General features: G+C 35.7%; 1 protein-coding gene across 1 annotated transcript in view; it reads left to right on the top strand.

The window, feature by feature from the left end:
* The window catches only part of gabrzb (gamma-aminobutyric acid type A receptor subunit zeta, b), a 31,934-nt gene extending 23,997 nt beyond the window's left edge, over positions 1 to 7,937 (top strand). The window contains exons 7-10 of the mRNA XM_088916211.1: positions 1,516 to 1,653; positions 3,496 to 3,648; positions 4,787 to 4,980; positions 5,167 to 7,937. Of these exons, the coding sequence (XP_088772337.1) occupies positions 1,516 to 1,653; positions 3,496 to 3,648; positions 4,787 to 4,980; positions 5,167 to 5,490 (809 nt within the window). The 3' untranslated portion in view covers positions 5,491 to 7,937. The remainder of the gene's footprint in view (positions 1 to 1,515; positions 1,654 to 3,495; positions 3,649 to 4,786; positions 4,981 to 5,166) is intronic.
* Positions 7,938 to 15,733: the final 7,796 nt, after the last annotated feature.

Below are 15,733 nucleotides of genomic sequence, written 5' to 3'. Positions count from 1 at the left end.
GGGTTTGTTCAATTAAGTAATTTAGAGACCATTTAGAAAACAAATCAGGAAATACTTTCTTCTCAAAGGCAAGTGTTCCCTTCATTTACTTGCCTTATTGATTAATTGCTTAAACAAGTGTTCCTAATTTTTAAATGACAGGGTTTGGTGTACTGACCTACTAAATAAGAATAACTGGACTGAGGCCCTCCAGGATCAAGGTCGGAGACTGGTGCGTGTTACTGCTATAGAATGTCTTGTTTGTTGGATCTTAAGAAAATCTGTATAGCAGCTTACTGGAGACAATCATAATATCTCTTTGGGTGTTGTAAAGATCAAACTAATTTTATTAATGATAGTGAAGATATTAGAGTTTACATCAACTCTTGTGATTTTGTTCCCCCTTGAGTACATATACAGTACTATATACTGTAGGTATATATACTGTATATAACTAATTTATTTTAAAAAATCTACAGTATGCTATAATGGCTGAATTTGTATTAAATATTTTTCATACAGTTCATATTTTTGGAAACACGATATGCAGCCTTATCATTTTTGTAAATATGGGATTAGATGTCACTGCCATGTTGTGTGTGTTATGTAAATTTAAGCTGCAGATTAGAAAGTATAAGTACAGATGAAAATAATGTGGCCTTTTAATATGGCTTATATTTAAAGCTTTCTGTTTTAAAACTGTTTAATAGTTCAGGTGGGTAGCCGCGTCAGCATGCGTAGGCTGCAAAGGAACAAGTAATAGGTTTATTCCATGCTGAAAAGAGAAGAAAGAAAACACAACGTTTCGGCCGTGGAGCCTTCTAGCTGAAGGAGGCTCCACGGCCAAAATGTTGTGTTTTCTTTCTTCTCTTTTCAGCATGGAATAAACCTATTACTTGTTCCTGTTTAATAGTTTATTGATGGCCATGATACTAAACAAACATTTAAATTTATACCCAAAATATCATTGTGTCATTATTTTTTCCACTCTTCTACAGGACACTGAACCAAAATAAGTATCTGCAAACATTTACAATGCTTTATCATGCAACATTCACAATGTCTCTGATGTCAAACTTCTATTTTAGGCTGTTTAAATTTAGTAAGAAATAAGGTTTCATTTTGTTTTTTATATAGCTCAGGATGCCACAAGCAAACTTTGTTGTCCACCATTTTATAAATAATAGTGTTAGTTACCTCAGGTCTAGGAAATAGCTTCTTTTATCTCTAAATCAAATTGTATACACCAGTCTTGAAACAATAAGGCACAAGCCATTTAAATTTAATTCTATTGCTTTTTTACTGCCACTACATATCAAATCTGCTTTGCCTTTTATGCTATAGAAAGGCACTGCACTTGGGATTTTTTTAAAACATTGAGCAGTTTCTGTATAAACACATGCATGTATTAGTCTGTACACAGTACTGTATGTCAACATGAATCTCCTACTATACATTTATCATGGATCTGCAGCTCCCCCTAATGGATGTATCTGAATTCAGCGCATTTTTTTGCTAAAATATCTTTTTTTCCAGGGGGTTATAACATTAATGATGTGATGTTTTACTGGACAAGAGGAAATTATTCTGTAAGTGGTTTAGACACACTGCGCTTAGCCCAGTACACAGTGGAAGATTACTATACTTCTGTGTCAGAAGCCATTTATGAGACAGGTATGTGTCCATGAGTACAAATTGTTTAAGACCACATATAAAAAAAGAAGAAGTTTGAACTCTGGGGTATATATGAAGAGATTCAGAAAACAAGAAATTTGAGTTAAAAAAAATCTCTGATCTAAGGAGTTCATAGATGAATATTCAGGGTTTTTTTTGTCCTTTAAGCTGTAAAACAGCATTGCATTAAAGAAAAATGCTGACAATTACAAACTTTAAATACTCTGTTCTTTATACAGCACTATCTCCAGCCTTACCATATCAGTCTTGCTTAAGAACCTCCTCCTTTAAAGAATATTTTAGGTGTTCTTCATGTTACAATGGCAGCCTTTCTAACACTTATAGTATAAACACACCTCTACTGGCAATACAGTTCTGCAACAGGATGTACAAACAAAAAGGATTTAAATCAAGAGCTGACCAGTCTGGCTATCTTGTGTGTTTGACAGATAGAAGCCAATTGATTGAAATCTTGTTCTACTGCTTTTTTGAAGAATCCCAGAGTGAGAACTTCAACAATCCAGACTCCTTAAAAGTAGTACTTCCAGTTATCAGTCTGAAATGCATAACCTTGTGTGACCTGAAACCCTTTGCTAGCACTTACAGTCTTAGCTGCTTATATTTTTTATTAATTTGTACATTGCAACAATTACAGTAGTGTATAATTATAGCATTAAATAAGCAATTATTACTTGCTGTAGTAAATATTAGAAAATACAATGGTAAACCTTTTACAAACAAAGAATGGTCATTTTTGCTCCTCCCAGCCTCATTTTAATTAATTTAAGCCTCATTTATTAAATGTAAAAATATATTTGTAAAATTAAATCTGGTATACTATGAAGCAGCTGTGGTCATGTAACCCTTCATGAGGACTAGAAAGCCAATCCTGTCCAAATGCCATGTTGAATTGTACTGCCAGTTTTGACTGTACTGCAGTTTTCAATTTGAAGGTGCTGAGAGAGGCTGCAAATACAGCAGGTGATGCCACACATCATCACACACTGCAGCAGTTTCTGTTATCTTGGGCAACTCACAAAGGGATGTGATGTCGGCATTTCTCCAGAGTGCAATGCATTACACATAGCAATACTAAAACTTACAGACAGCTGTTTTTAAATCAGTTCACTCCTGAAACCCCATTAACGGGTAATAGTTTTTAGCTCAGTCATCACTGGTTATACCAACAAGCCCAACTAGCTGTGTAACTTCCATGTTGAGAATGTTGAGGGGGGAGGGGAGGGGGAGACAGTGTAATGGTTAGTTTTAAATATCCATTTTGAGAGTGGCCTATGATTGCTTTTTCTTTAGGAATACCAATAGAATAAAGTCCTCAGAAAGTCTTTACTTTTTTGTATTAAGTTAATATTACATTACAACATTCAGCTATAGTAACCTCAGGTTTTCATCCCACCTGAACTGGACAAATTTAAAATCGGACAAATTTAAAACTTCTAGAAGATCAGATTTGTTTAATATGATACAGTATATTTAATATGAATTGTGCACCTTGACAATTAGATGTGTGCTCCTGTGCTTTATATAAAGACATAAGGTTACATTTCTTTAATCATACATCTGTACAATGCAATTAATATACTGTACCAAACCATCATAAGCTTAAATTGATTATTAAATTGATTTAATATTATTAACGAATGGGTATCTTTGCTCAGTTATATAATTTATAACAACGTAGTGTACACTTCTGCTGTTTGGTTTTTGGTTGATATGTATGCCACCCAGGAATAATAAGTTTATTTTCCTGTGTTTTGTTTTGGTTGTGTATGTACTGTAACATACAATAGTTCTTCTGACAATGTTAATTTCTTTTACTTGCAGGCCATTACCCCAAATTAATATTTCACTTTGAATTGAAAAGGAGTATTTTATATTTCATTTTGGAGACGTACGTCCCCTCCAGCCTCCTTGTAGTTCTTTCCTGGGTCTCATTCTGGATCAGTCAGTCCTCAGTCCCAGCTCGAATCTGTATAGGTAGGTACTGGGAAGAAATTACTAACATTGTTGGTATTGAATTATCAAGACGGGTAAACAACACATGATGAAGGACAATCTACAGTTTCTGTTTCTCTTTATATGTTCTGAAACTTCAGTTAACACTGACAAAATACAAGACAGAGTATTACATTTTTTAATTGACCTTGGACATTTTGGGTTTGAGATAAGAGATCATCTGAACTGAAGCTCATTTGCTTGGAGTAGTGGAGTAGTCTTGGGATCTGAGCTAGCTGAAACATTTATGCAGGGATAATTCAAGACCTATCGATTGTCCCTGCTGTCAGGACTAAAGCGCTGATTTGTCTTGCACTAGTGGTGTAACCTGGAGCCATTCAGTTTACTAGTAGTGCCCATAAGTCCAGAAATCAGTGATTCTTGTCTGGACCATGTCATTAGATGATTGAAATCAGGATGGCACATGTAGAGTCTCCCAGTAGGCTGAGCCTTGCCGAGGTTGACAAGTTTGTAGGTTATCAATAAATACTTAGGTTGTCTGTAGCTGTATCTATGAAAGCTTCATCTGTCCTCTGCATGATTAATTAACTCTCCCATGACAGGGTGTCACCACCCAGAACTGTAAGTCTTGTTTGAAAAGTTGTAACTTTAAATAAGAGCTACTGTTAACAATAGACCAGTAGCAGGCCTGCTGGAAAAGCGCATCTCTAAGGGATCAGGATGATGGAAATCACTGGGTTCTGGGTCAGGGCTGTGAAGTGACTGATCCCTCATCTCTGACCTATAATCCTGCAAACATTCTGCTGTCTGGCCTTTTCACACAGTAAGATGTGGCGCAGTAACAACAGCCTAGGCTGTTTTTGACATTTGGCAACTGCTCCAGTTTCTCAGCATCTTCATACATTTGCACAAGGCCAGCTATATTTAAGCTGATGCTTGGAATCACTATGGCCAGGCTTCTGTGTGATCATGACTAAGCTGACACCACTGTTACCTGTTCATCCTTACCTATTCCATTCTACTGATGAAATTAATTTTTTAAAAAGTGTAATGTCTTATTTGTTGAAACTCCTTAATATAATCAGAATTATCACAAATCAATAAGATACATGTACAGTATAACATGATGTGTCTTATTTTTTAATTTTGTTGATTTTAGGAGTAACTACAGTCCTTACTATGACCACTCTGATGATGGGAGCCAGGACTTCTCTGCCAAATGCCAACTGCTTCATCAAAGCTATTGATGTTTACTTGGGAATCTGTTTCAGCTTCATCTTTGGAGCTTTAATAGAGTATGCTGTGGCTCACTTCTGCACACTTCACCACCCTAATGCTTCCAACATGTTAATGGTGAGATGTATATTTGTGCACAATGCTTATTAGGGATGAAGAACAACTTTCTTAAAATTCATTATTTCCTTATTTGTGAAATGCCTGATTTATGCAGCATGGTGTTCTAAAATTTTACACCGTCTTTACACTGGCTCTAAACAGTAAGTAGACTTACTGTCTGCTTGTTTAACTCTTTGACTCCAGTATGGACAGGAAATGCAGCGGAGGGAGGATGAAATGAATGGGATAGTCACAACAATCGCAAGCGACTCAAGCCGAACTAAAAAGCAAGAGGATGTGTCTGCTATCAGCCCCTGCAGTCCTTCCAGCAATGACATAAAGACTGAGTCACAGGAGCAGCAGAGCAACTGCACGAAATCACTACACATCATAAGAAGGATGGTTTGCTTCCTTAAGTGCTGCAAAATTGAAAATCCCCACTATATAGACAACTATTCACGAATGTCTTTCCCCCTTTCATTTATCATTGTTAATCTGCTGTATTGGACATACTACCTTTATTTTTAAGAACTGGTTTGAATTAAGACAGATTGTATTGCAGTTATGCATAGAAAGGAAATAAACAACCTGATTTTTTTTTTCACCCGGACATTGGATGCAACTCAAAGATTTCCAGCATGATGCTGAGGTAATGGATTCTGTAATGATATGAACCTCATGCATGTCATGTAAAATAGCTTCTACATTAGGACCACCATTTTCATCAAGAGCTGCTTTGCTTCAGCCGGCTGCATTGTAATAGCATGAGCTAACAAAGTAACTTCTACCTTGTGTCTTGTTTTCTTGTTCTGTACAGTGTGGGCTGGTTTTATATCATTCTTAGCTACGTTAAAGTGTGAGCTCACAATGTGGAGCTGGATTTATGTTCAGAGACCTACATCACAACTGAATGTACTATACTGTCAACAACTGCCATACTGTATTATATAACCGATAACTTTAATTAAATATTTTGAATGTAGACATCAGTTCTCAGAATCAACTTGCACATAACTATCTTTAAATGTTTTGAACTTAATTTTAAAACTAACAACTTCGCTCCATTAGTTTTAAAACATGTTTGTTTACCATTTAATTATCTTCGTAAGCTTATTTTCCATTTTTCTTGGCACACCTACTGTACTTTCTTGAATGGCCAGGGGTACTGTGACTGAACATGGCTGTGTCTCGATGAGGCTTTTGTACTCACATTTATATAATAATTCTTATTCCTTGGTCATCTTTCCAATTTATATGTGGTATGCACTATTTTTATATTAATTTAGATTCAGATGTCCTTAATGAGGATTAAAATAGACAGCTAGTGCTTTTGACTTCCTACTAATTATGCATGATTCAGCTCTGTCTTAGGTTTCCTTTTGTCTTGTCCTGTCACTCTGTTGTATCCTTTAAATTTTAATAATATTCTGCAATTTCACATCTATATTCACCTACTGTATGATAGAACATTAACATGTTTTATTTTGAAAACGTAAGGGGAATTCTAAGTGTAAGCTAAAATACATGAATACTGTTAGGAACACTTCATACTCACAAACCTCACTGAGCAGCTACAGTGCTTGACATCTCTTATTCACCCTGAATAAATATCTGAAAATAAATCTCAAAGAAAATACTGTTCATTGCATTGGCTCACCAGTGCATTAAAAAGAAACTTCGTCTTCCCTATACAGTATGTGTTGAAAGGTCAACTAGTTGGTTACACATGTTGATTCTGGTATTCCAAAGTCAAATGGTAGTGAGATGAATATTTCTCTAACACAATATAGCCAGTCCCACAGTGTGAAGGTACTCGTAGCCTCTCACCGCCCAATTCGTTCAGTACATGCTGACTTTTGCAAAATGGATTTGGTCCACCTACTTCCATGCTGTAAGATGCATTCATCAGTTTGAATCGATTCATTGACTGGTACACAATTTAGGGAATAAACATTCAAACCAATCATAAATGATGATGATATTTGGTTCTCAGACTCTAATAATGCCAAATGACTTTACAAATACCGTATAAAGGATTAGCGTATAAGGGATAGTGTACTTAATATTTTGGTGTTAAGTATTAGGGCTGAGGAAATGACAGTGCTTGCTGATGGTCGGTGCTGTTACAACCCCCCCTCACTTACAAGGAATGAACCAGACTAGCAATGGCAAGGGTGAAGTTGGGATGGAAGGAGAGGGTTTAGAAATATTTGTGCAAAGTTGTGGGCAGCCAGCAAGCATTACAGTATAAGTAATAGAGTTTGAGATTAGAATTTGACCTTCTCCTGCGCTTCTGTCAAACAAGCCCATTAATTACACAAATGATTGTCTTTGTATACAATAAAGTTTCACCTTCTTCAAAATAGGACCTTGATTTGATAATGCCTCTATCTGAGGTCAGTTTAAAGTGGACTTACACACTTTTTTCTGTATACTGTACTTAAGCAATACATTGTTTCTTCATAGGCTTGCACCTTATAACTTAGAAAAGCACAATCGCAAATTAAAAATGCTAAAATCACTAATGGCCTATCCTAAATGGAGTATTGTGCTGTCATAGTGGCTATCACAATACAAGAAGTGATTTAAACTGGCCTGTTTTCTGTATTCAGTGTACTGTATTTTTGCAGAAACATTTTGGCTTTGTTTCTTCAAAATTCTGGATGGCAGAGAACATATTGTTTTTACTAGTTAAGTTAATAAAATTAAATATATATACTGTATACTGTCAACAGGATTGCTTCTGTGGTACTCAAGAAAATAGTGTCGTGTTTGAACAACTGCATTTTATAAGGTTTAATCATGTTATTAAAAGTGAAGCTGAGTATTTTTGTTTTAACTGTTGTATATAAAGATGTACATTGCATGTTTATTTGATATTTTCAATATTAATCAAATAAAATTCTGATTTTATATGTTTTATTTCTGTAATGAAAATATCAACTTGCTTTTTAATAAAAATCCATATAACTTTTTGTTTGGGATTTAAATACAGTCTTAGCACCAACAACAGTAAGCAATCACATTTAAGCAATAATGGCAAGAATCTCAAACAGTTTATTTAAATAAAATGTTTAATCGAAAATTAGCTGAATTTTTGTCAATTTCTTAGTTATTTTTTATTGTTAATGTTATTGCTATTCTCAAATTTCATGTTTTCAGTTAAACTAATTTCTTATGTGTTTTAAAATGCTTTTAACCTTTAGTAGCTGTAGTTGGTGAGATACAGTAATTGCATGTTTAAAGTTGAAATACACAGGACAACTTTGCCTGAAAATAAAAAAGGCATAAAAGATGCTAGCACTACTGAACTACTGTACAAAATAAGCACGTCAGAACTACAGTACAAATTAGATGGCTAGGTGGAACAACTGCTTTCACTGAGTGGGCCTAAATGTTATTGGAATAGAGTCTGCCTTTGTGTAGTAATCTGTGCTTCTATCACTAGGAATATAAATATAGATTTTTCCATTTGTGTTATCTGTTCATCCATGCAAAATGAAATATGACCTTTTATTTGAGCTCGGCCAAGTTGAGGTTGATAGAATGTGTCTGCTCTGAAAAACCTACAGTAGTTTTGGATTCTGTCGGGCTGGCCACAGGCTTCACTATTGCACCTTACCAAATCACAGAGAACATACAACATAGAACACGAAACAGGTTGTATGTAAATAGTTTATATTATTTTTATTATTAATTTATCACATCATCATAATTTACTGAATAAATCCAAAATCATTTAAATTACACCTTGTTGGAACAACAGTAATTTATGAATCATCATAGCCAGCAGCCATATCACTCTGCAACTCACAACTGGCAACCCACTGAAGCTCAGCAGGTGTGAGCCTGGTCAGTACCTGGATGGGAGACCTCCTGGGAAAAACTACGGTTGCTGCTGGAAGAGGTGTTAGTGGGGCCAGCAGGGGGCGCTCACCCTGTGGTCCATGTGGGTCCTATGATGGGGACACTATACTGTAAATAGGTGCCGTCCTTCGGATGAGATGTAAAACCAAGGTCTTGACTCTCTGTGGTCATTAAAAATCCCAGGGTGTTTCTCGAAAAGAGTAGGGGTGTAACTCCTGGCGTCCTGGCCAAATTTCCCATTGGCCCTTACCAATCATGGCCTCCTAATAATCCCCATCTATGAATTGGCTTCTCCTCCCCACTGATAGCTGGTGTGTGGTGACCTACTATGGCTGCCGTCACATCATCCAGGTGGATGCTGCAAATTGGTGGTGGTGGAGGGGAGTCCCCATTCCCTGTAAAGCGCTTTGAGTGGATTTCATATAATTAATCACACTAAAAATTGAAGATTATGTAAACAGTTCAGTTATTCACATGTTTTCAGTATATTAATTATTTTATAAATTGGTGTGAGATACTCTGCAAGCACATTTTTGCACCTTCTAATTGATTACAGCAGGTAAGTGTTGGAGTGATTTGGATCTCATATTGTCAAAATAACAGTTCCAGCATGCTGTTCGCTAAGAACAGTACATTACTAATTATATTTCATGGTCCGTAGAGTATCACAAGTAAATTAATCAATGAAAGATTATCTCTGTGGAACAGAATGAATAATTAAGTTCTAGGGGATGGAAACAGGCCCCACACTCTTTCTTAACATTACTTTGTATGAAGACATAAAATATGTTTAGTTAAAACTAACCCAAATCTTACGTTTTGAAGCATTATACAAACTGAAACTGAAAGGAAAGCTTGAAAAAGTCTACAATAAATTACAATATTCACAGAACCAGAATCTAAAACTTTCTTGAAAAAAAAGAGGAGAAACAAATGCTTTTAAGGAGATCATACGTGTAAGTAACATTATATTATATTATACAAAACTAACAAACCCACACTATGGCACCATTATAAAACAGATGGAAGTACTAAAGTAACATTGTAGCTATGCAAATTTCTTTTTATGAAAACATCCATTACAATGTTTGTGGAATTCAAATACTGTATAACATTTACACTTAACTGTTGTAATGTTCATTTGTAAGCTTGGGATTTTCTGACAGCATAATAATGGGTGTTAAACAGCTCCTAGTAACAACTTCTAAAACCATATACATGATGTAAATATCCTAAGTATCTGGAACGTACAGTAACTGCAGCTGTATGTTTGAATGTCTGGCATAATCAAACAGCTCCCTCTGATTAACACTGTAAAAACCGTGCTAACATGTACTAACATAAACAAACCACAACCTTTTAGCACATTAGAAAATACTGGATCACCATTTTGCTGTAGCTGGGTATGTATTGTGGTTCTGGTTATGGAGATTCAATTCTGCCATGAGGTGGCGCTGCATAATCAGATTTAATCAATAATTGCCTTCATTTCTTCATTAGTGGTCTAGCTCTCTGAGAGCTCTTTGTTGTAAAAGTATGTGTTACGAATGTGAAATAAAATGTTAACAAAAGCCCTGTCAACTCAGCAACAGCAATGCGCACTGATGGGTATAACCGTATTGAAAATACCTATTAATTAAACTTTTGTAATGTACTGGGTGGATTGTTTTTGTATTTTTTTTACATTTAATTGCGTTTCATATGCTTCACAGATGTGACAAAACACTCCAGGTAAAATACTGCAAGGAATCTCTCGTCATTTAATTTAGTTATATTCTGGCTTATTGTGTTAAAGTTTCAGAATATCCCACTGTTATAACTGATTCCATGTAATTGCATTCCACAATTACTTTATGCTGTATCTTCAAAGTAACCATTAAAAATATTACTCATTCACCAAATTGCAAGAATTCATTTACATTAATTGTGGTGAATGGGCTTCAGTGATACTGCAAATTCCCACTAATAAAAAAGGTTAAAAACCTCTTTTACATTATGCCAGAATATGATCTTGTTTCACAAGTATTACTTCCAATTTAAAAAAAATGTTTGTAATCAAATGTCATTTATATCCGTTCACTTTGATATCAATGCCATAACTGTGCACTTAATTCAATCACTAATGGCCTTTCTTATTCCGGAAGGAAAATGCTGCTATTTGGTGCTCTTGTTTCCTGTATCAATATATCAATTTTATTTTCCCAGTGCTGCTGTTATCTACTTCACCATTGCAGCTCAGGATGTGTTTTTACTTTGATACTGCTTAGTTTTTGTTACAAGCTCACACTTTAAGAAACACATTATGCCTTCCTCACATTCCTGTAGACCCACCGCTTGCCAGCATTTTAATGGGACTGATTACATCTTTTCCCCTCCATTTATAAATGTAATCCCTGAATGTCACTATAATCTCAATTATGACTTTCATACATCAGCCATGTGCCATGAAAAACAATGGGGTTTCCTGGAAAAATTATACAGAGCATGAATTGCATTGTATAAAACAGGGTTGGAAGGCCAGGAGGCTTAGAGGATTGGCAATGAAGTATGAAGCCTTTCACCCCTGGGTCACGGTTCAAACCCAACTCATGCTGGAACGTGATGAAAAATGATTCCGAGCTGGTGTCTGTTTTTCTAGGCATGTTTAACACGAGTTCTGGGGGGTTCAGCATGTCTTTGTGGACAGATACTTTGTGTGGTTGTGATTTTATCTGAATTCCTATCATAGCTTTTGACATTTTAATTGAGTAAAAAAGAAACAAATAGGCTTTGCTGTGCACCACAAAAAAGAATGCACCTTTATGAAGCACTAAAAGCATGAAGGAATAACACACACACAAGCGCAAAACAGTGACTTGAAACTATGGGTGAAAATAAAGTACAGTATGTGAAAGAGTATCTCCAAAGGAGGTTTTAGAGCTCTCTCTTCATTCTTCCATCAAATGCTCTCAATTAAGTTTTCCCTGAGGCTCTCCCCAATCTCAGTTTTTCCCAGTGGAAATTATTTAAAAGCTGTTGAAAACCCAAATTTCAGACTATTCAGTTAATTTGGAAAAATGTTTAACTCTTAGGCATAAATGTTGGTAAGTAAAAAGTACAATCTTACCCATTACAATGCTCACCATGATCTTATAGTCTGAGAGTAAGATTTTACCTGCAATGACCCTTAGAGCTTACAGAGATATTTAGTTTCATACCTTAGCTATGGTTACCATTCCAAATGGAGAATGCTTTCAGGAAAAAAAAACACAGACAAAAGCAGGACACAAATAGCAAGTTCCTAGAGGGAATACTGAAGAATCTGGTGCTGTCTGGTCATACCACATATGCTTTCACCAGAGGATAGCATCGATATGTGCATTCCGGGACTAGAACAAAACCACAGTCTTATTAACAGTACATTTTTAAATATTCATTACTGTTTGCAATGCATTATCTTGTTATTGAAGGCCAGAGTTAAAGTTAATGTGTTCTCAGACTCTGTTACTGTACCTTTTGTAACATTAGGTGGGTCGTGCATGATACAATCCCTACCCCAGAGGAAAATAAACAGAATAAACTGATAATTTTTCAATACAGAAGCCTCTGCCTGTGCATATTCATTAACTTCAAACTGACACATGCATCATCAATGGTGTATTCTGAGCAAGGTCTTTCGTTATTTCTTTGAACAGATGGTTATCTGCTCCAGCTTAGGGGCAAGCTATATTTTTGTACCTCATATGTGCCTTTCATATGATCGTCTGTGATGTATATTCTTTTTTTGTACATAAAATACAAAGTACATGGATCTCCTTTCACCAAAACAAAACATTAAAAATAATACCCTAATTCGAAATAGTTTTTAATCTCTTCTTTAACAATTACTGATTATTCAAGTTATTATTTTATCAATTCAGACCCAGTTTTTACTGTGTCCCTGGTTGCAGTTATCTTTCTGGGACTTAGTTGATTCTATTAAAATTCAATGGAAAGGATTCTAACTAAATGTTGCCAGAGTAATTTGTAATCTCCCCTGAAATCTGCGCTGTTTATTGGCCTTTAAAAAACCATATAATTGGACCAAAATGAATTGCAAAGTAAATTTGTGTGCAACTGCTAGCTGCATGCATAACAGGAAAATAAAACTGAAGGTTGGTTCTGAAGAGAACAAATGGTATTTAATCACACTAGTATTTAAAGACATGGAACATTATCAGGATTCACAATGTTTGAAATATTGCCTTCTAGAAAGCTATGAGAAACACTAATGAAATATACCGTTTCCTGATTTAGATATCAAACAAGAGGTTCAGTTACGTTTTTAACTGTCATGCTGATAACAATGACACAAGGAGAGATCTTGTTAATCCTTCCTCCAAAAAAACTCAAGGACATATTCACAGTCAGGGTTTCTTCAATTTTGTTTGCAGCATTGATTACATTTTATGATAAGTCAGCATTTTTCATGTTTAGTTTGCGTCATCAATAAGAACGGAAGGCAAATAAAAATGTTTCTTCCAGTGATGTGGTGGTTAGTGCTACAGCCTCACAGCTCTTTGATTCCATACTGAATGCCTTCTGTGTGGAGGTATTCACATGTGGTCCTGGTGCTCCTTTTTCCTTCCAGCTCTCAAAGACACTTTGGGATGGTTAATTGGTGTGACAAATTATCCTTCTGTGTGTGCCATACAATGGACTTGCATCTCTCCTTGGGTATAGTCCCCCCAGCATCCCATGGATCCAGGATAGACTCTGGGTTGCCACTACCTTTACCAGGACTATGGATTTTTTATGTGGGATCCTGAATCCAGAATGGATCTTGACTACTAAATTGCTCCAGAGTAATCTAACATCTCTATGTTTGATGGTCATTGAAGTTGCTACTCAACCTTGACAAAGGCCACTAGTAACAACTTTATGTGTTACGATAAAGTAAAAAAAAAACAACATAATGCCTCCATCAGTCCATGGATGAAGAATGGATTTTGCCAGCTACTAATTCTGAAAAGAAATACATAAGTATTAAAAATCTGTTGTTATGATATCATCAGTAGGAAATGATTGTAACAAGCTAAAATCAGAAAAGCATTAAACATACTGTATAAAGCTACAATTCTAAAATTTAAAAGACTGCATTAAAGATAATGACAATCATACAAAAACCACCCCTTTTATTAATATGTTCAGTGTTATTAATAACACTGTTTTTTTTCCATTAGCACTTAGCACTGGTGCAGTTGAAAGGCTCTTGGAGTATATAACATCCAACATCCAGAAAGCTTGTATGGAATTCATATCTATTCCCAGTTCTCATGGGATATCTTGGCTTATGCAAAGAAGTTCTACATTTAAATGGATCTAAATTTAGTTCTTTTGTTAGTTCTGACATTAATTTAGAGTGTTCTCTGTCTAATGAGATATTTCCTTTCTTAGGCCCACCTCCAGTTTTGTTTGTACATAGGTTCTAAATCCTACAACAGACTTCTCAGCTGAGTTCTAGACTATATTTACCATTCAACACAGTGCATAATATATCTGTATTAGCAGTTTTTTTAATCTTTCCTAAAAATTAATATCATCTTTGCTATGCAGGGTTGTAGTATAAGATTTTTTGTTTAACATCTGCTTTTCACATTTTAAAATGTTCTTGTTGTTTTTATGGTCCTGAGGATCAAAAAAGCATGTGAATTTGGAGGACGGACATTAAGCAATGATCTTGACTACAGGTCATTAAAGATGCTGTGGCACTTTAAACAAAATAGGGGTGTTTAACCCTAAATCCTAGTCTGGAATTTTACAATATGACCTTCCTAAAAAGTCCCCTTAATTCAATTGTTAAAGCAATGTTCTACTTGGTCTGTAGTATACTGGAGTGACAATCCCTGCCTCCGGTAGTGTTACTCTGGAGACTGACAGGCATGAAACACTTCAAGCACAGATGTACTTCAGAGACCAGAAATAGTCCCAATTTTATTCAAGATGAGAGTTTCTCAAAAAATAACAAGTTCTAATCTAGAGTCTCAAAATACGAAATACAAAAATTTATGCCTTTTCCCTGATTTTTTTATTCCTTTATGTTATTATTGTTATTTATGTTATTCCTCTTTCTTGTCTTCGATACATTAATACACTCAGCCTTGCAAAAATATTCATGCTCTTCCTATGATATCCAATTGTAAAGATACAAAATGATGCTTACAAGTTTTTATAAACTTAATATTTAATTCAAAACCTTAATGCTCAAACTGAATTCTTTTAAGGGTAGAATACGTTATAGTAAATGTCAGCAAAAAATAAAGCAAAAAAAAATATTTGGTGGAATTACTTTTGACAACAAGTACAGCCACAACTATCAACTTTGTACACTTGTTACGTCACCTGCATCTTGCTCCAGAAGGTCTAATCACCTTCAATCATGCACCTCACATTCTCATGCAGTCTCCAATTAATCCATCAAACACACCCACGTTCACTTCCTTACTTAAGCCCACTTCGCATACTACTTGTTCGGTATTGGGTTTCTCCTGTACGAGCTACTCTGTCTTGTTCCTGAGCACTCTCTTTGATCCCTGGCTTTTGACTCTGACTCCTCTACGACGAAGACTCCCGGTTACTGATTTGACACTTTAATAATACTCCTGGTTTGGACTCCTGCTTCTCCTTCAACCACGTCTCTCTCTACCACTTCGGTGCTACTATTCGGTACTCTTTGTCTACTCCGTTTCTGAACATGGATCGGCTAAACGTTTACGTCTCTGGAAACTAAGGATTCTGCATAGGGTCTGCAGACGCAACCGTAACGGAATACTGAGCCAAAACATGGACCCCACAGAAGGTGAGGAAATTTGTTCATTCCTTGCTCAACATTCCCATGCTCTGAATCAGCTGCAAGCCTCTATCCAGCAGATCACTGCTCACTTGA

Source organism: Atractosteus spatula, chromosome 5 (genome assembly GCF_055471065.1).
Source record: "Atractosteus spatula isolate fAtrSpa1 chromosome 5, fAtrSpa1.hap1, whole genome shotgun sequence".
Taxonomy (NCBI): domain Eukaryota; kingdom Metazoa; phylum Chordata; class Actinopteri; order Semionotiformes; family Lepisosteidae; genus Atractosteus; species Atractosteus spatula.
Note: the sequence above shows the minus strand (reverse complement) of the source record. Positions and strands in the feature narration are given on the sequence as shown.